Raw genomic sequence first — 19,584 nt, forward strand, 5'->3', positions numbered from 1 at the left:
TGCTGCCAGTGACGGGGAATGCACAAGCTGCCTGGGCAGCCCACAGTTCTCACCACCCAAATCCAGACTTCAGTACTCTCAGTAAATATATAGAGACTGAAGAAATTCAGAGTATTCCAGAATCCTTTTATCCTGGAGGTCGCCACAGCCTTCCCAGATGGCAGCTGTGGCAGGCTGAGGGCAGCATTCACATTTTTCACGTTTATCATGGCAGATACACTTCAGCCCTCAGCAGCCCCTATTCCCCAGGACAGTGCAGCATCAGAGGCTCTGAAGGGATCACTGCCAGCATTAGCCTCTTCAGAAAACATAAAAAACATAAATCAAACTAACCCCAGCCCACACCAACCACCAGGCTCTGAAAAATCCACAACATAAAAGCATTGTCAATAGCACACATATTCTATATATTTACAGAAGAAAAGGTGTCCGTCCAAATTAATGCATTAATTTTAAACTATTTCCTATGCAGGTCAGAGGAAAAGCTCAACAAGGTTAAAAAAAATATAAAAAAGTATGTACACTGCCACTGAGCACTCCAATGAAAGCTTCCACATTCTTAGTTTAACTAGATGGACCATATAAGAAATAGAAACTTTTAAAATATTGTAATACAAACTGAACTTCAGGTCAAAACTGAGCGTCAAGTATTTTAGCTGCATTCCTCATCATTACGCCGTCACCATGTAAGATTTTAAGAGAGCAAAGGTTTCACTTTCATCACATCTGTGTTCATTTGCAGTGCCACTGTTTGATGTCATTTTAACCTTTTTATCTTTCTCCAGTGTAGGAGGCCTGAATCAGTCGGACTGATGCTGAAATTTGTAACTGGGGCTTAACATGTAAAAGTAGATTACTTATTTAAAAGTCCTGCTGCACGTGCTGTCAGGACATTTGCTATCACTACAGACCTGTGCAGTGTTCTGTGAGAGCACACTGTGCTGGTGTCAAAGAAAGCCTAGTGCCAAATCCAGCTCTACCAGCTGCTACACAGAGCTCCATCATTCCCTTCAGGGAGACCACTAATCATCAGAGCAGCTTTCCCATTACAATCCTATAGCTTTTAATGCTGTCTGAAATGGCCACAAGACTAAAGCTTATGATTTACTGCAGAATCACAGACTGGGTAAGGTTGGAAGGGACCACAGTGGGTCATCTGGTCCAACTTCCCTGCTCAAGCAGGATCAACCTAGAGCACATGGCACGGGATTGCCTCCAGATGGTTGAGAGCTGTCTCCAGTGAGGGAGACTCGACACCCTCTCTGGGTGAACTGTTCCAGTGTTTGGTCACTGCACAGTGAAGAAGTTCTTACTCATGTTCAGGTGAAACTTCTGTGCATCGATTCCGCCCCGTTGCCTCTTGTCCCATTGCTGGGCACCACCGAGCAGAGCCTGGTCCATGCTCTGACCCCTCCCTGCAGGCACGGACAGACACTGATGAGGTCCCTCTCAGCCTCCTCTTCTCAAGGCTGAACAGCCCCAGCTCCCTCAGCCTTTCCTCATAAGAGAGATGCTCCATCCCTTCACCTTCTTTGTCACCCTCCACTGGAGCTGCTCCAGGAGCTCCAAGCCTCTCCCAGGAGGAGCCCAGGACTGGACACAGCACTCCAGCTGTGCCTCACCAGGGCTGAGCAGAGGGGTGGGATAGCTCCCTGACCTGCTGGCAATGCTCTTCCTACAGTACCCCACGACACCATTTGCCTTCTTGGCTGCAGGGCACACAACTTTTTTGTTTATTCCATAGACATTTTTGTGATGTAGGGACAGGAGGGGTTTCTTCTTACTGAGAACTTCCTTCCAGAGGAAGCACTACTAGTGAAGGGAAGGAGTCACATCCTGCAAAGACCTCTTCATCAGGGAGCTGAAATATAAGCAGTGACTATAGAAACCTGAAAAACCTGAAGGATACATTTTGCCATGCCTCAGTCAGTCAATCACAATGTAGCTGAGTACTTAGGGAGCTGAATTCAGTTGGGTGCAGGTGTAAAATAGGATATGCCCCTTCACTGTGTACAAAGTAAGGCCACGCTTCCCTTATCCAACAGGGCTTGTACCTTAGGAAAGGAGGGGCTCAGAAAAGACTTGAAGTAAAAATGAGCTCACAGGTGTGACACTACACAGGAGTGTGGCAAAGCTGGCCCTCAGCCAAAGAAGCAGAGAGCTGAGACTCAGCTGGTGACAAGGAGGGAAACAGCCAACGTGCAGACAGTGACTCCAGTGGAGAAGATGGGATTCTGCCCAACGGTTTTCACCTGTCCCTCTTCCAAAAAAAGGCATGCTTGTCCCCTTAAGGTTACTGTCCAAAATACACGTTTCCCCTCTTCTACAGTAGGGAGCCCCATTCCATTTCTCATGGACAAAGCCACCTTTGTGGTGACAATAACTCATGTCATTGACACCACCTGTCATGCTTTTCTGAACTCTGCAGGGATCAAACCTCACAATACTAGCCCTCTGGAAAGAGATGTTAGACTACAGTACTTAGAAACCCTCAACATTTACTCATTGTCCAGCACTTCTTTGTAGACATTCTTTGCGCAGCACCCTTTTATAGATGGCTTCAGAACAGCATTTGCCACCATTCCAAATTATTCATTCTTAACAGAAGTAACTCAAGACAGGTAAGTTTAAACCTGGCTGTATTACCTGTGTCTCTTCCTCTCTTAGCCAGAGCTTACCAGTATTTGTGTATCTGTCTTAAACCTCTTGTAGCTCTCTTGGCCACAGAACTGGTCTTTTCCTTGAAATAAACAGAGAAAACAAAAACCCAAGCAATCAACAAAATTATAGTTTGCCCTGAGCCCACTACTTTGTTTTAGAAGTGCCTTGGTAGGGGACAGTGGGCAGTTAGCCAGGTAATAGCATAGACATAACTGAAATTAATTACTGCAAAGTTTCACAGCTTCACTGAACTGACAGAAAATTCCCATTGGAATGAATCATACTTTCTTGCTTAACACCAAGAACTGACATTAGGCATCTACAAAACAAACTATCCAAAGAAAACACATAAAATTATTATGGAACAAATAAAAATCCACCGTAAATACTTTTAAATCAGCACATTTAGAACAAAGACAGGACAAACATGTTATCCATGCAAGTGCCCTCCTGAAGGGATTGTGACCAGTTTGAACACTTACCAGATCTTACCTAGAAATTTCTAATTTCCTAGAAAAGATAAGCAGCTTTCCTAATCTTGTGGGGATATGTGTCAAGGGAGAAATGATTTCATTTTACTTTGTTATTAAGTAGAGAACCACATTATGGCTCTTCTCTGTCAACGGCAACCAATAGGTAATTAACTCCATCACCTTCCATTTTAAACAAACTCACAGAGCACAAAGCACCATAAAATCTCTTAAGAATTCCAAGTAGCACTGAGATGTCACTGCCTCAAGTGGCGTATCACATTGGCAAACAGAATCAGTGCTGTTTCACTTGCTCAATGCAAAGCATTTGAATAACAGCCTTTAACTGAAATGAGATAAGGGGGGAGGGGAGTGAATTCCTAAAACACAGCAGTATAAACTTTTGTATGCAAAGAATGTTAAGGATTATATCCTACACAAGGAAGCTGAAGTGACAAATCATCTGTTCAAGCTTCTTGCAACAACCACATAACTAAAAAGCACCATCAGCTGAGGGTGGAACAAGCACCAGTGCCAAATACAATGACAGGTCTTAATCTCATATTGTAAAGTATTGAAGATGACATATTTTCCTTCAAAGAGAAATCATATGCGTTTCATAACATAATGTACTTGTTCAAACAGACTGAGCAAGGGAGGGAAGAAATAAGAAGTTTTTTTAACATCCAAACTAAATTTGAACTTCATAGAACAATATTATCTTCCTGGAGGAATGGGGGTGTTATTTCATTTTGTGGACACAATTTGGGTTTTTTGGGTTTTTTTACTTTCCATACAAAAAAGCATCATAAACAGATCATGAGAATGTATTACCTCGAGCTATTAGAAGTTACAAGCTTTTCAGTTTCACCAATCAAGGTTCCTTACAAAAGCCAAACACTACAACCTCTTCTCTATGAACACAGGAGGTTTTCTTCAAATTGTATTATGTAACATTAACTTCTTTGCTTAAAGTTTATTTCAACTAATTCTTTTTTTTCTAATCCACATAAAAGTTTACTATGTTTACACAGCAATTCCCTCCATCTCATGATCCTGTATTATTGATAATTTTAAAAAAACAGCCCCTCCCCAAACTCACACAGGTTTTCCCAAGCCCTTAGTCCACATTCAACTGCAAGTTTTATTGTTACAGAATAAAGGTCACAGACAAAATGCAAATTTTGTTTCTTGAAGAATATCTACAGGAATTACTGCCCTTCCCCTATTGTCTTTATATCCACACAGTACAAAGGGGTCCAAGGAACTTTAACACAGATAACAAAGCAGATATTGTCCTGAACACTGACAGGCAACATGCAGTCACAGAACACAGACATGGGTAAGGACTGCAGTTACTGACTGAAATCAGCATAGCAGGAAAAGATGCTTTTTGCCCGAAGTTATGGTTTAATGCAGTTTTAATAATTCAAGACAAAGTATAAAGATCAGGGTAAACTGAAAATTATTACACAAGAGGAACAGCCTCCAGAACCTTCATAAACTAGGAAGTGCTGAGAAACAGTGCACAAGACACCCCTCACACTCCTGAAGTGCTCAGTTAAGTCAGGCTCCAACAAATTGTTTTCTTTTTTATTTTTCTTGATATGCCAAGACATGGTGCAGAAAAACTCTGCAGTTTACTTAGTTTTGGCTGACTATCCATAATTTCCCTGTTTCAGGCTCTCAAATGCTGAGCTGCCAGACAGTATGCATGGATGATATATGATGTGCAGATCCTGCGCAGGCATTTCCAGGAAAAGCCAGACAGAAATGGAAGCTCACAGTAATCAGATGGAAGCAGAGGAATCCTGGTTCTGTATCCTGGTGGTGAAGGTACAGTGGCTAGTTCAAGCTGATGGTGAATCAAAGACTTAACCAACTACAAAGCCTGAAAAGTGAATATTCAAGTGACTTGACTGGGGAACAACAGGGGAGGGGGAAATAAAAAGTGAAAGAATGAACCATGGAGCCCAACCTTTATTTAAGAGGAACTTCAGTTTAGATATGAAGAGAGCAATGAAGAATGACAACATTAGTGATGAATCCATTCTGTGACTATCATCCTGAAAACAAGCCTTTCCCACTATGCATTTCCCAGCCTGCGAGAAGGGGATTTGTGTTGATCCTAACCACCAGAAAGCAAGTCAAGCTGTTCTTTCAAAGTGCTACCTCAAGAAACAGTTTTTGAGAAGCATGTCTCCTTTCCTGCTACTCACAGCAAAGATCTGAAATTCATAATTGAGAACATTCCATGGCCAAGTCCAAGATTTTAAGGGCATGACAATACACCTGAAGCACACGTGCGTACGGCAGCAACAGACATGCCTGCAAAAATTCAGAGGCTTTGCCTCCATATGGATCAGAACAGAACTAGAAATGCTTAACCAAGCAGGAATGTTCTGCTGATTCTTGCCTATAAAGAAAGATGCTCTTTAGGAGTTAAAAGTGTTTCCAGTTAATAACTTACCCACCAAGACCAGGACTCCAAAAAATCTTCAAGGACACAGTACATAAAGAAAAACTGGATCTTAAGTACATGAAAAATAATTGTTTCGCTTGAATCACTCCCGTTTGGAATTCTACCTACTGTACTTTGCCAAAAGACCCCTAGATAAGCGTTTTCATATCTGTATTATTGTGCTCTCCAAAAAAGAGAAAGATGCTACCAGTTTTGTCTCACTGCCAAGACAGATACTCACTTTGCTTGCACTCTTATAGACTCAAACCTAGAATATATATATTTTTAAAAGCCACACATTTATGCTGAAAAATGCTGCACAGATGAGGTGACTCATTGCAGACCTAGAGTGGTGTGTTGTTCCATCAAAATTCTTTACCTTGTGCCTATATAAGTCCTCCCACAGACTTCTGGACTCACTGGAGGTTGAGAGAAGGAAACGTGACAAATGGGCAGCCACCATTGTCTCCCTTTATGAAACTTTACATTTGGTGGACAGTATCCAGCTGTCTCCTGTATGCTACTGGTGGTGTCCAGTTCCTTCAGGGAGCTGCAATCTTCACAGGACAACATGAATAAAAATAACCTGAAAGATACTTAATGCAGATACTATGAAATCTTAGTGTATTAATACTTGAACACAAAGCATGTGCTTTTGGCTCTGCTCATACTTCAGGTTGCCTGGAGCAAACCTGTTCCGTGCAGTAAAGCACAGACTGCCCACAAAGCAATGCTGACTCACTAGTAAAGGTCAAGTTCTTGGTGTCTGGTGTGATTCCAAAGATCCCAGATCTAAGAAGTACAAACTGACTCCATCCATCCTCCTCATTTGTTCAGCTCAGTTCTGCTGCTGCTCGTGGTTTTCTACTAGCCTGAGACTGACAGACCTGCTATGGTAGCGTGAACCAGAAACAACAGGATTCTCGACACTACCAAAATATCGCTTCAAGTAAACCAATAGGATCGGGCAGCTAAAATGAAGACATGTTTGAGAGAGACCAAAAAAAAAAAAAGCAATTAACTGAAAAAGGGTAAGTCCAAGCTCTTTCTCACTATGAATCAATATCTGGAAAAACCCCCACCTTTCATTTGATGGTACAGGTGATTTTGTAAATGAATTTTGGTTAAATTTCCATAATCTTTTTGTGCTCTATTAACTGAAAAAAACCCCTGAGGAAACCCTTCATAATCCCTATCATGAAGAGATCATATCTGCTCACAAAATTCAGTCACAGATTATCAGGTAACCAAGTGGACTGTATGCTTTACTACCTTACAGTTACTTGTAGAGCTTTTGTACTGAGCATTGTGAATCCAAGCTATCAATTGCCTTACTGCAGTGAAAAAAGCAAGGCTTTTAAGACGAAATTAATGTAACCATTCATGATTTCACATTAATGTAATCATTAATGATTTCACTGAAGGGTTTAAACTCAGATATTTAAAATATATTAAAATAGCAAAATACATATTTATTTATTTCTGCTCTTCTGCCTTCTCAATTCAACTCAAAAATGTCTCTGTAAAGGAATACACATTTATGTTCAGTACTATGAACTTCAATGGATTATTTTCATACTTTCAGAGACTGAATAAAAACCAAATCCAAAACAAAAACCAAGTCTCATACTTCCTTGCTTCCTTTTAATTGAAATATCTTAGATAGTCTTCCCAAATGATTTTTTTTTTTTTTTAACCTCAGAAAGAGTGCTTTTCGCCATGTGTTTGTTGAGACCAGTTAAACAGATGAGGGTAACTGGCTCCTTCAGGGTAAGAAGGGAGCTTTCCTTAAAAGATTCTCCAACACTCAAACTCAAAACCTGTAAGCCATAATAAAATAAAGTTGCACCTTCACATCTAATTATTTTTACTATTATTACAAAAGTTGGAAGTCTGATCTGTTCAAAACCTTGTTTAAAAATACAGTGCTAAGTAGGCATATTCTTGAGTTTCAAATCAAAGTGGAACAGGTGCAAAATGTAAAAGCTTTTAAAATGTATCCTCTTCCATTTCATAGTAAGCATACTTTTTTTCTTTAAGATGGATATTTCATGCATCAACAGCCTCAGAACCTAGAAAAATGCTCCTGTGGAGTATTCCACTTGTAAAAGGTCAATATGCTTAAAAAAAAAAAAAATAAATGGGTGGTTTGAAAAAGCATGAAGCACTGCAATACTGAAAAGAGGAGTGGAGAACAGCCCTGAACATATTTGGAATTGAAGGCCACATTCTATTGTGATCCTGTACATCTCCAGAGTAAACAAATTCTCAGACTGATATGTTCTAAGATTGAACTCTGCTACCCCTTGCATATGAGATGCCCACATTTTTGCCCACTGCATTTCTAGGTGGTCTGAATTCTATCACACTTTCCCTTCCCTCTGTGGCCTTTTATTAGCAGATATTCAACCACCACTTGAAACCTTGTAAGGAAAAGTTGTGTCGCTCCAATAAAAACATACAAATAAATATTCACATATTTTACTGATCTAACACAAAATGTTCTATAAAAAGAGAAGGAATCAAAATAGTGTCAGGTAACAGCATTACCTAAGGACGCATTAAATCTCTTTTTCCACAAAATTATTAAGTTTCTTCATTAAAACCAGACAGTATTTCAGTTCTGCAAAACAAGCCCAATAGATATGTTGTTTTTATTTCCAACAGAAATTTAATTAGGACAGATAAAAGCTTTTTGAGATATTTTGTTGCAACAATAGCAACCCATTTCAAGTAAAGAAGTAAAATTAAGGTTTTATTTCTGGTCACTTACATGACTCAAAACCCAATTAAAACTGGATTAATCCTTAAGCTTCATAAATTCAGATTTTTAAAACCTTTATTTTCTCTACTTAAATAAATTTTTAGAAGTTTTGCTTAGAGGGTGTAATATATTTATACCGAAAATACTTTTAATTTTTTTACTTCATTTTTTTTCTAAGAAGAGAAGGAAGGTGCCATTATTGTTTTGCTTCAGAAGCCAGTCCCTACTATTAGAAAAGACTTGGCATGGCCATTCACACGCACACTAAAGTGCTCAGGTGCAGTATCATACAGACCAGTGAAGAATATACAAAACACCATTGTGTATAATACTGTGACAGTTTTTCAATATATTCACATACAGTAATCTCCAAGTACCTGAAAGGAAACTTGCCATAAATCCTGAAGAACCTTGTCTATAAAATTGAGTAACCCATCAATATACTGTATCTCTTCTAAAAATACCCGTATTTTACAATAATATACAAGGTATCTGCTTGCAAACACAGAAGTAGCCATAAATAAAACTTTATTCTTTCTTTTCATTTACAAGCTACCAAGTACCATGTATTTACACAGCACTGGACACTTAAAGTAGTTGCAGTCACAAAATGATCCAGACAGCTGTTGATAAAGTAAAGGATCTTAAGATAAAAGCAAAGTAATACTGTAACAGATAAATGGCAAAAAAGCAGTTTTGCCATAATGATCAGACTTGCATGTTGCGTCAAATCTGGTTGAAACGACTGAGTGCCATGCGATTCTCAGCTTTAATCGTTTGCAGTCTGGCTAAAGTTTGTACAGTCATTTCTCTTTTGCAGTTATTAAAATAAAAAAGTTAAAAACTATAGCAGCAACAAGCAAACCCTGTGACAGGAAGGCAAGGTTTAAGAACTAAAAAAGTTTATACAATGTGCTTAGGAAGGTCTGCAGAATTTATCTTCCATCGGCTGGAGTTCGACTGAGTGACAACATGATTCGGGCGTATCTTTCACACAGTTCATGTGTGGAGTAGGAGGGTAACTTTGGCGGGTCATTGAAACCTTTAATCTCTGTAGAACAATCTAGCAGTTTTGGCAGGAAATCTGTCAGTTTTTCTTGCAAGTTAGCTGCAAATCAAACCAGAAAAACAAACATAAGCATTTATGTCTGCATGTAGAATAGCCCTTTTCCTGCCCAATGTTGACTTTTTTAATTAGTGGGTGGTAGAAGAGGAGGAGTTTCACTTGGAATAATTCAGATTCTTTAGACCTACCAGCAATAACTAGGACATACCAATTTCTAGTAAGATGTTGATATAAATTCTTCTTTAGATAGTCTAACACCACAAACATTTTTCCATTCAAAAAGCATGTTTCCTTTACAGCCTGATATCCCAGTGCAACATATGAAAAAACTTTTTATTTAAATGTATACAGGATTATTCAAAAGTCAGGGTAGCTCAATAAACCTTACTAAGGCATGAAAGATCCAGGTTTGATTCCAGACATTGAAAACATAATACTTATAAAAAAGGTGCACAAGGGCCTTTTACCTTAATTATAAATGACTTACGTTCCATTTCTTGTCCAAGATAGGAACACCAACGGTTTCTCATATCTTCCACAGCAACAATATCTTTCTCTTCCATTTCATCCACCAGTAGTAATGGCAAACACGGGACAATAAGCTCGTTCATTATGATCAGGCCATTATTTACTTCCTGATCATCTCCTGATTCAAACAGTGCTGCAGCATGTTCATTTAGTTTCTTCAGAAACCACCACAAAAAAGGAAAGACTTTAAGTACACAGCATTTCACAGTCTACCATTGCATCATTATCAGTTTATTTTAAAGCACAGTCTTCCTACAGAATTACCTGGCAATTTGTATTAACCACAGCTGTGTTTTAAAATTTACTCCATTATGCATATGATTTACTAATCCACTTGAACTTGTGCTGTTCCTCAAGCCACTTCATTTCTTACCTGCTAACTCCAATTTTGCAGCTGTTTTGTTAAGACTGAGATTCTATCACCTGCTTTTATTTTTTTCACGATTATAAAAAGTGACATAACAAGGAAAAAATCCCTTGTTTCAGGCAACACACCATTGCTGATGTCTCCTCATCAAACCATGGCAGCAGGGTGAGTCTGCTCAACAACACCGTCAACCACTGCTCCCACTCAGCCCAGACACCCAGCCCATGTCTATTCAAAAAAAAAGGGGAGAATCATGGGGTTCTTTTACTTTTGCTTTTTTCCCCCCTTACAAGCCTCAGTATTAAACTGCTACGGCAGAAAGGTTTTGGGTTTGTCGTATATGATGGCAACACTTTTCCATTAATTAATTTTATTAACGCAAAGCAGCAAACTCAACATTTTGGGACATACAATTCCCTTCACTTACTAGCAAGCACTCTCGTCTGTAGTGAGATATCAGCTCTTCGTCGTGCCCTCTGTATGGGCCTTTGGACAAGAGTTCTTTGTTATTCTGGTAAGCATAGATAAGGTAGAGCAAGGCTTCCATGTAACTGAAGTGAAGAAACAAAAGCATTAGGTGCAACATCCGTGAGCCACCTGCTTCAAGGTAACTACTGTGTTCCTCAAAGGACGGGTAACTCCACTTGCTGAATGACAAGTCCACCCCTTCCCACCAATTTTGTCATAGCTTCTTTTTTTATGCCATACAATTTTGTCTTTTACATACATCAGAACAAATTATCTTATTATTACATTAGATCATTACACATGAAGTCTGATCCAAAGCTCACTGGAACCGATGGGTATCATTTCATTCACTTCAAAGCCAGGCTTAGATTGGCCTTGAAAATTTAATTTTTCCTGACTGCATTTATGTCATATTGGGTTTGAGCTTCCATTGCCATGAATATCTTGATAGCATTCATCACCTCAGCAAATAAGATTTAAAGCTGTCACCCTAATTCTAAAACAAAAACTGTGAATTTTTAAGCTTCACCAACTGTAAGTTCTTCCTAGTTATTTGAAACCTAATGTGATGGAAGAAGCCATCACAGCATTTCAAAAGCAGAAGTGCTGTTGGACTGTTGATATTTCTGTCTTTAATCTGAATGCAGAAGATAAATGCAAGGCTAATTGGTAGAGAAGGAATCCGAGAGTACCCAAGAACCTATCACTTAATGATTGACAGAGATCCTTTCATGCACAGATGAGCAATCTCCCCTCACACTGTTGCACACCATCTCCTGCAAACAACTGAAATGGCTAATTCTCTGATTTACAAAGACCCAGTTATGACAGACAAGCACTGAAAGTCGTTCCAGTAGCTACCCTAAGAACAGGCAGTTTGATATATGATTTTTATTCAAATTTAAAAAAAAAGCTAGGAAGAGGAATTTCCTAAGGGAGTGGTTAAAGGAACATGAAATTGTGCACTCCATCCTGATGAGAGTATGAGCTCAAGGGTCAAGTTGAAACTACCAAAATCAAACTACCAGGCTACTAAAAAAGGCTAAAAATCATGTGCACACACAGAGCATACATGAATACAAGTCAAGAGTTTTCCAAAGTAAAAAACTCAAGATGTAAGGTAATACCTCCCAATGAGACAATATAAAAAAAAAGGGAAAAGTCTACTTGAAGTCCATTTTTCCTAGCCATGAAAACTCTTTATACCACTGGTCACCAATATAACTGACCAGACAGCTGAAAATTAATGTAGGAGGAAAGGGGAAGAAAAGATGGTTACAAGAATTAAAACTGCTGGTTATAAAGCCAGAGGAGGAGGACCTTCTCCTTCAGTTCTTAGTTCAATTATTTGTGAAACTGCAGGTTGAAGCTACAATGTCAACAGCTCTGTTGAGGCAAATTAAAACTCAGTGGTGGTAGTGGTCTTATTTCCAGTCACTCTCTTCTTGTTCCTTCCCTCACTTGTGTGTGACCCTTTCCTGAAACAACCATGGTGCCATTTAACACCAAGATAAGTTACTTTAGATTATCGAGACTGTTTATCCAAGCTCAGACTCCTTAAATATCTTGGGTCTGAGGAATGGGACTACAGTAAAATTAGCAAACAGATCCATAGAATCATTTGGTGGCCTGGGTTGGAAATGAACCTTGAAGGACATTTGGTTCCAACCCGTGTGCCAAAGGAAGGGACACCTTCCACTAGACCAGGTTGCTCAGAGCCCCATCCAACCTGGTCTTGAACCAGGGATGGGGCAGCCACAGCTTCTGTGGGCATCCTGTTTCAGTGCGTCACCACCCTGACTGTAAATAATTTTTTCCGGATGACTAATCCAAACCTCCTTTCTGTCAGTTTGAAGCCATTCCCCTTTGTCCTGTCACACCATGCTCTTGTAAAATGCTTCTCTCCATCTTCCTTGTAGGCTCCTTTCAGATACTTAAAGGTTGCTTTCAGGTTTCCATGCAACTTTCTCTTCCTACAGGCTGAACAGCCCCAACTTTCTTCTGTCTTAATTGGGCAGGTGCTCCATCCCTCTGATGACCTTGGTGCCTCCTCTGGCCTGGCTCCAGCAGCTCCCTGTCCTTCCTGTGCTGGGAGCCCAGAGCTGGATGCAGCCCTGCAGGTGGGGTCTCAGCAGGGCGGGCAGAGGGGCAGAATCCCCTCCCTGCCCTGCTGCCCACGGGGCTTTGGATGAGCCCAGCACACATTTGGCTTTCTGCTGTCTCACAGCGGAACTGCACGTGAGCTCAAGCCTGTGCAGCCTAAGCCTAAAATCCATGAAGTTGCTCACAAAATTCTGGAACTCAATAGGTTGAGACTTTGCAAAAGATGCAGAAAGCACAGAATGGCAAAATTTTAGTACTGCTTTGAAAAAGGCATTTCAATCAAAACCAAAAAGCTGTATTGGCTTTCCGAGAAACTTAAAAGGCAACTGGTAAAGCATACAGTTTGTTCACTTTTAAGTTGCTGCCACAAGAGTGAGCTGCAGGCAAAACTCCTTCCAAGGCTCATTAGCTGGCTGAGTTCATCTCAGGCAGGGCAGGTTACTACTCCACCCTGTAGTCAGAGGAGATCTGCCTGAAAGACCCCTTAATTCTCCATCTGCAGTGAAAAGTGGGCCTTGTCAACCACCATCAGGGATCACAAGTGACCACTAAAAACAGGCATGAAAAAGATACACCAAACTACCTTAATGTTGATTTTTGTGTTTGTTTAACACATTACAATTAAAGAATAAATTCTTCTTGAATAAAGGTCGACTTTTAACTCCATCAAGATGTTGAGTGCTGCTAGTTATCACTTAGTGTTACTGAAGGTAAGAAAAGTTTGTCAACAGAAAGGTGGGTTTGCAGGGGAAAAAAACTTCAAAACAGTCCTACTAATGAAGATCATATTTCTATTACAGAAGTCCTTCCTTCAATGAATATTCTTAAAGATATGTTTTTATGATTTTAGTGTTAAATGAACTGATAGGGATCAACAAAGTCTCATTTCAACATAAGGATGGTACCATTGCTCTCTCACATGTGCAAGGTGGGAACCTCAATAAATCTGAGTCCTTTGGGAACCTGAAGCTGCAACACAGGTAAGTATTTGGTCACTGGATACCCAGATTTCACTCATCCACTATTATACTTTAGTCCTACTGTCTTTGTATCAAACACTTCATAAAGGACTTCTGAAATAGTACCTTGTATTTCTGATCCATATTAGAGTGTAAGATTGGTGATAATAGGCTTGTTTTCTAAATTATGAAGATGCTTTCTAATAAACACCTCACCCTAATTCTGCAATTTATTGTAAATAATGGAGAACTTTGTTTAGCAAACAGCAGAAACCTGTGCTTCTCTCTCTCCTCCATGGCATAACCAGAATATGTTATGGCAAGAAGGAATTTATTGAAAACATTGGCATTTTACAATTGAAGGTGCCATTTTGGAGTCCCAGTGCCAAGGAACTTGAAGATGTTTCACCCCTGCCTGCAATCTTAGAGCGCATGAAGGGGTTCCTATAAAACACACCAATGCCTCTGGCATTATTGCCTCTTTAAGGAATGAAGCAACATCAGGGTGTTTATTTTTCAAATAAGCCAGACAATCTTCTGACTAACCTTTGTACACAAACTATTTAAGACCAATAGTGTAGTATATTTCCATTTAGATTATTAGTAAATGTACTGTTTATTACATGGTGGTAATCCAAAGACAATCCAAGACTCTGGGCTCATTTTGTTAGCCAGTATAAAAAGACGTATCGTGTCACAAAGGGAAGGCTGTGTCTTTTACAATCAATTTTCCCATATTGTTTGGGGCCTTTCTTTCTTGAGAAGATACAAATATGGAGCGATTTACTACACAACACAGAAACAAAGAATTAAATTTGACTCCTGCTATAAATTTCCTACCTATTGTTTTATATGTGAAAAATCAGTGATTGACTACATTTATACTGTAATCACCATTCTTGTTGCATGTGTAGATCAGAATAAATTTGAGCTGTTTTGAATTAAGAACATAAATGTCACCCATTTTATACAGCCACAATTTCTGACTTGGTTCAAAAAGAGAAGGGAATGATTCACCATGGAGTTAAGGACAATCAGCTATAACTATGACAGATCTGCATGATAGTTTTTTTCAAATATGTTCTGTTTTCCTGACCTTTAGAGCCCACCATAGGTACAGTTTTGGCTCAGACTAATGAAGAAGGTAAAACTGCCTCAGTGGGGAGACCTAGTCAAAAACCAGGAAAGACATGGACTTGACTAATTGTGTCTGCTGATGAAAGCAGATAAATGTTTGTGCACAGGTGGTGCCAGAGAAAGAGGATTTTCTTGGCTGAGTGATACCCAGAGCACTTAAGAATAGAAGGAAGAATAGAGGTGCATGTGGAGGGTGCTCTGAAAAGAACCCATAGATTGATAAGAGACTGAAAATGGAAATTAAGAATAGGAAGACACAAGACTGAAGACATTAGTAGCCTGAATAAATGCTTATCTGAAATCAACACATTAAACACTTCTTAATTTAAATAATAGCTTACTTATCAATAATACATTTTGCCCTCACATTGTTCTACTACATTTGAGTTCTATACTACCACTTACCTCTTTTTTTGGAAAAACTCCAATCCTACCATGAGGAACATGGTTGTTTCCCTGAAATGTCTATAGTCTTGATGCCATCTCTGCATGTAAGAAAGGGTAAATAGAACTTCATCCACAAAAAAGAAATATAGTTTATTTTTTAAACACACACCACCCCCAACTTAAATTTTAGTTTCCAATAGTCACAGTAAGTACTAAGGATGCCAGTAGGCTTGCATATGTGGAAAGCCCACCTGAATCCACCCTCCCTCAATAAAAAGAAAATTCCTAAATATCTTAAACATTTCTAGATGAGATTATTCTTACAGAACCTATTACCTTTGGAGAGGAAGACAAAGCATCTTTGGAGAACCACAGGTAAAATTATACGAGAACTTGTTTTTTCTTCCCTACATTATCCAGAAAGTGTTGGAAAGCTTTTTCATATGCCAGATATTAAGTTTAATTTTCAGTACAAGAATGACATAGAAAAAGCCTGAACACTTTACATGAGAAGTGCTAAAAAAACCCCCAAATGCAACTCAGATGAGATGTTGGTGCTGGAGCAGAATATTTATCTTACTGCATCACCATTTATATCAAGTGACTCCTACTTCACATTACAGGTAAAAGCTCCAGGTGAGAAAAGCAGTTTCTCTACAGAGGGTTAACTGATGACTTTCAATTGTGCATTAAAGATAAAATAGGGGACAGAACACCATAAGACACAGCTACTAGCAGATTCAACAGAAAGAGCTTGAGAAAGCATCCATAAAATGCCAACTCACAATACCAGAGTGACACAATCTATGGAGAAACCCCCAAGTACCTATTGCAGGAGCTAAAAAAAGGCCACTTTTCTGCAGAGGAACAGAAGATACCCCCACTCACTCCCCACTCTTACAGCTAAGTCCAGAATTGTTTGTTCTCTCTGTGCAACATCATTCAGAAAATAGTAAAATGCTGAGCCCTGCACAGCCAAGAAAATGCAACTAAAATGCCTCTCTGAGGGTCCTTCTCTATCAGTGACTACGCAGGCACGCTGTAATGCAGTAGCATCTACTGTAGATCCTAAACATGGTACTGAGAAGTGGCAATTAAAATATTTTTCATTGGATTTGTGAGGGAAAGATTACTTCCACTATCCTCCTGATCAAATTGCTTGAACCTACCAGCACAAGGAGGTAGTTCACTGGAATCTGCCCAGGACACAGATACCCACTGTTAAGCGGTCTTAATGACCAGTGTTACTCAGACTTGAAACGGATGCTAGAAAATCAGCTAAAGGCTTAGCTTTAAATGTGAGATGAATTATTTTAGCAACTATTAGACACAATTATTTAATGTCCAAGATTAACTCTCACTTTCCCTCCAACAACGTTTTTCAACAACGCAGGAGGAAAAATTAAATGCATAAGCTGGTTGTGCATGGTCTTGACAAAGAAAAGAATCTGCTGCTCATAAGAAAGTGGGAAAGGCTGCAGAGACAGCTGGAGGAAAAGCACACATGGGACTGTGCCTGCTATGCAGCTCTCAAGATGAGCAAGGCTGGGCACAGACCACTCTCCTCCTTCCCTGCCAGTCGTGTCTGCCTGGAAAAAGCCATGTGGCACATGTGGTGATAAATTGCAAAATTTTGTTAGTGACGTCAAGCCTCATTAACAAAGTAAGGACAGATTCCAACTTGACACTTATTTATGGCTCAAACACTGGAATTACAGATGTGGAAAAAAAACAGCTTTAGCTCAAGAGCAGCCTTGGGACAAATAAGGGGTCTTTAAATCAATTGCCAGTTCTAACTTCTTAGTCTGAGACAAGAAGAAATTTGTGAAGATGAAATTCAGCTTTACTAATAACTATTTCACATTACAACTTAATTTAAAGCATAGGAAATACTGACCTCATATTCCTCCATGTTTACTTCATCTGGCTTTATCATTTCAAGCTTGGCTTGAGCAACCTTCATTATGTTACGACACCTTACAAAAAGCAATAAAAAAGTTATGAAATAATACTGGAAATTCACAGAAGATATTACCCTTACAAAGACAGGAGCCTCAAGCAGTATGAGCTACAGCCTTATGCAAACCAGTATGAAAATGCCATGGAAAATGTACATTTTATTATGCATGGTATAATCAGCAGGAGAGTGTGAATGATGAGTTCCTCCAAAAATGGGGACATGTGAGCAATCCAGTTTATCTGGAAGAACAGGCCTATAACCATTTCAAGGATGCAGAAGTCACGTACTAAGCAGAACAAGATGCAGAAGTCTCATACGAAGAAGTACAAAAGATGGTAAACAACTCCAGGATGTGAGAACCGGATGAGAGCCAGAAAAAAAGGACTGTATAATCTGCCACGTATGCAAGAACCACTGACCAACAGGGATTAAAGGGCTAACGTGTGCTTTTAGGGTGCAACCAACTGTAAAGTAGCAAGAAATGCCTGATTAAGGCTAAAAACTGCATAAAATAGATTGTTAGGTTGCAATAAATGGCTCACTACAATCATATTGTTCATTGTGTGATGTCCCATCCTTGATCTTCTGCAGGTGGTGCCCAAACAGGGACTGAGAGCCTCAGATTTCTTATGTGCTGCTTTCCACAACAGTGGAAAGAAGAATCGAGGGAAAGCGGGAAAGCCAACTGAAAATATCCCTGCTGTCCTGGCAGGAAGCCTCGCCAAGAGGATGGCGGGAGGAGAAGATGGCAGAGAAGCTGGTGACTAACTTGAAGGAGGTGCACCTATTAAAGCTTATGAGGAAACTCACCCTGATCAGGTGAGCGGTCAAGGAGGAGATGGGGGTGGACAAAGAGCAAGAGGCAGTCCTAAACCTCCTCCAAAATAGTATCTCTAAAAGAGGCGTGAAATGTGATGGCTCTGTTTTACGGAACCTTATACTCTGGGCTTGGGAGAAAGGACTTATATCAGGTGCAAATGTAGTCTTTGAGCTCTCGGTATGGGAGGCAGTTGGAAAAGCATTATGGGATGCGATAAGCAGCGGGGGGGGGGGGGGGGGGGGGGGGGGGGGGGGGAGCACCTGCTAAAAAAGCTAGTAAATATTCAATGCATTGGAAGCTAATTACAGAGACTTTGCAGTTTATGAAGGTGGAAAGACAAGCTGCTGCTTGTGGTTTTGTTGCTTTAACCGCAGCGCTGAATCTAACCGCCCTGTAGCGACTTCCACCTTTTCTAGGTGTATTTCAGTTCCCATACCCACTGCATCTCCTTGCCTGAGGCACAAGCTGTTCACAACACTGATAACAAGTGTAACAATGTAACAGAGACTCGAGAAGAATTTCAAAGCCTGAAAAATGAGATCGAACAAAAAAACCAGGCAGCTCAGATGGGAGAGTCAGCATGTTGTCCAAAATATCCCCAATTGCCAGACTCTTCTCCTACCTCTCCGACAGAAAAAGAGGAAGTCAAAAATAGTAACAACACAATCAAAACATTATTACAAGAAGTGTTAGGAAAGCTCGATGCACTGAGTTTCCAATCCCCTGTTGTGCCACCAGCTTCCTCGTATTCATTCCGTGATCCTCCACTGCCCCCTGTTGGATCCTTGGCACCAGCAAAGCAGTTTGGATCTATGATGCTGCCAACATTTGCTGAACCACGTACAGATCCAAATCAGAGGTGGAAAGGGGTGACCCGTGAAGCCTTAATTGAGGGACAGTTTATTCCACAAGCCTTCCCTGTGATTCTGCAGCCAGGTGGTGGGAAGAAATGGGAAGCTTTTGACTGGAAACTATTAGATAGAGCCAAACAGCAGTACAACCATATGGGCTGCATTCCCCATACACCCACCAGATATTGCAGTATCTGTTTACCTGCGATATGCTTTTGGAACAAGATATTGTGCACATCGCTTCCATCCTGCTATTGCCATCTCAGCAATTAATCTTTACAAAGGCTTGGAGGACATTGTGTCAAAGGGAGCAGCAACACCAAGACAACAAGTTGATCCATTTTTTGGTGTAACAGTTCAGCAGCTTATGGGAAAAGGACCATGGGCTGACGCCAACATGCAGTTAAAAAGTATACCTGAGGTGCATCAAAAGACTCAACAACTAGCCTTTATGACTATTTCTATGTTACCTGAATTAGGAAAGCCACATGCCTTTGCTCAAGTTCAAGAGGGTCCTAATGAGCCACATACTAAGTTCATTGATTGCTTGCATCGTACAATAAAAACAACATCTTGACTGTA

The 19,584-nt window shown here is 40.0% G+C and overlaps 1 protein-coding gene across 3 annotated transcripts in view; it reads right to left on the reverse strand.

Annotated features, from left to right (window-relative positions):
• Nucleotides 1–8,867: 8,867 nt before the first annotated feature.
• The window catches only part of USP25 (ubiquitin specific peptidase 25), a 93,959-nt gene continuing 83,242 nt past the window's right edge, over nucleotides 8,868–19,584 (reverse strand). For all 3 annotated transcript variants that reach the window (XM_040054784.2, XM_040054782.1, XM_040054785.2), the window contains 5 exons: nucleotides 17,269–17,347; nucleotides 15,390–15,469; nucleotides 10,745–10,868; nucleotides 9,910–10,105; nucleotides 8,868–9,464 (listed from right to left, as the gene is read on the reverse strand). In XM_040054784.2, coding sequence (XP_039910718.1) covers nucleotides 9,292–9,464; nucleotides 9,910–10,105; nucleotides 10,745–10,868; nucleotides 15,390–15,469; nucleotides 17,269–17,347 — 652 coding nt within the window. In that variant the 3' untranslated portion in view covers nucleotides 8,868–9,291. The remainder of the gene's footprint in view (nucleotides 9,465–9,909; nucleotides 10,106–10,744; nucleotides 10,869–15,389; nucleotides 15,470–17,268; nucleotides 17,348–19,584) is intronic.

The sequence above is a fragment of the Hirundo rustica genome, chromosome 2 (assembly GCF_015227805.2).
Source record: "Hirundo rustica isolate bHirRus1 chromosome 2, bHirRus1.pri.v3, whole genome shotgun sequence".
Classification (NCBI taxonomy): domain Eukaryota; kingdom Metazoa; phylum Chordata; class Aves; order Passeriformes; family Hirundinidae; genus Hirundo; species Hirundo rustica.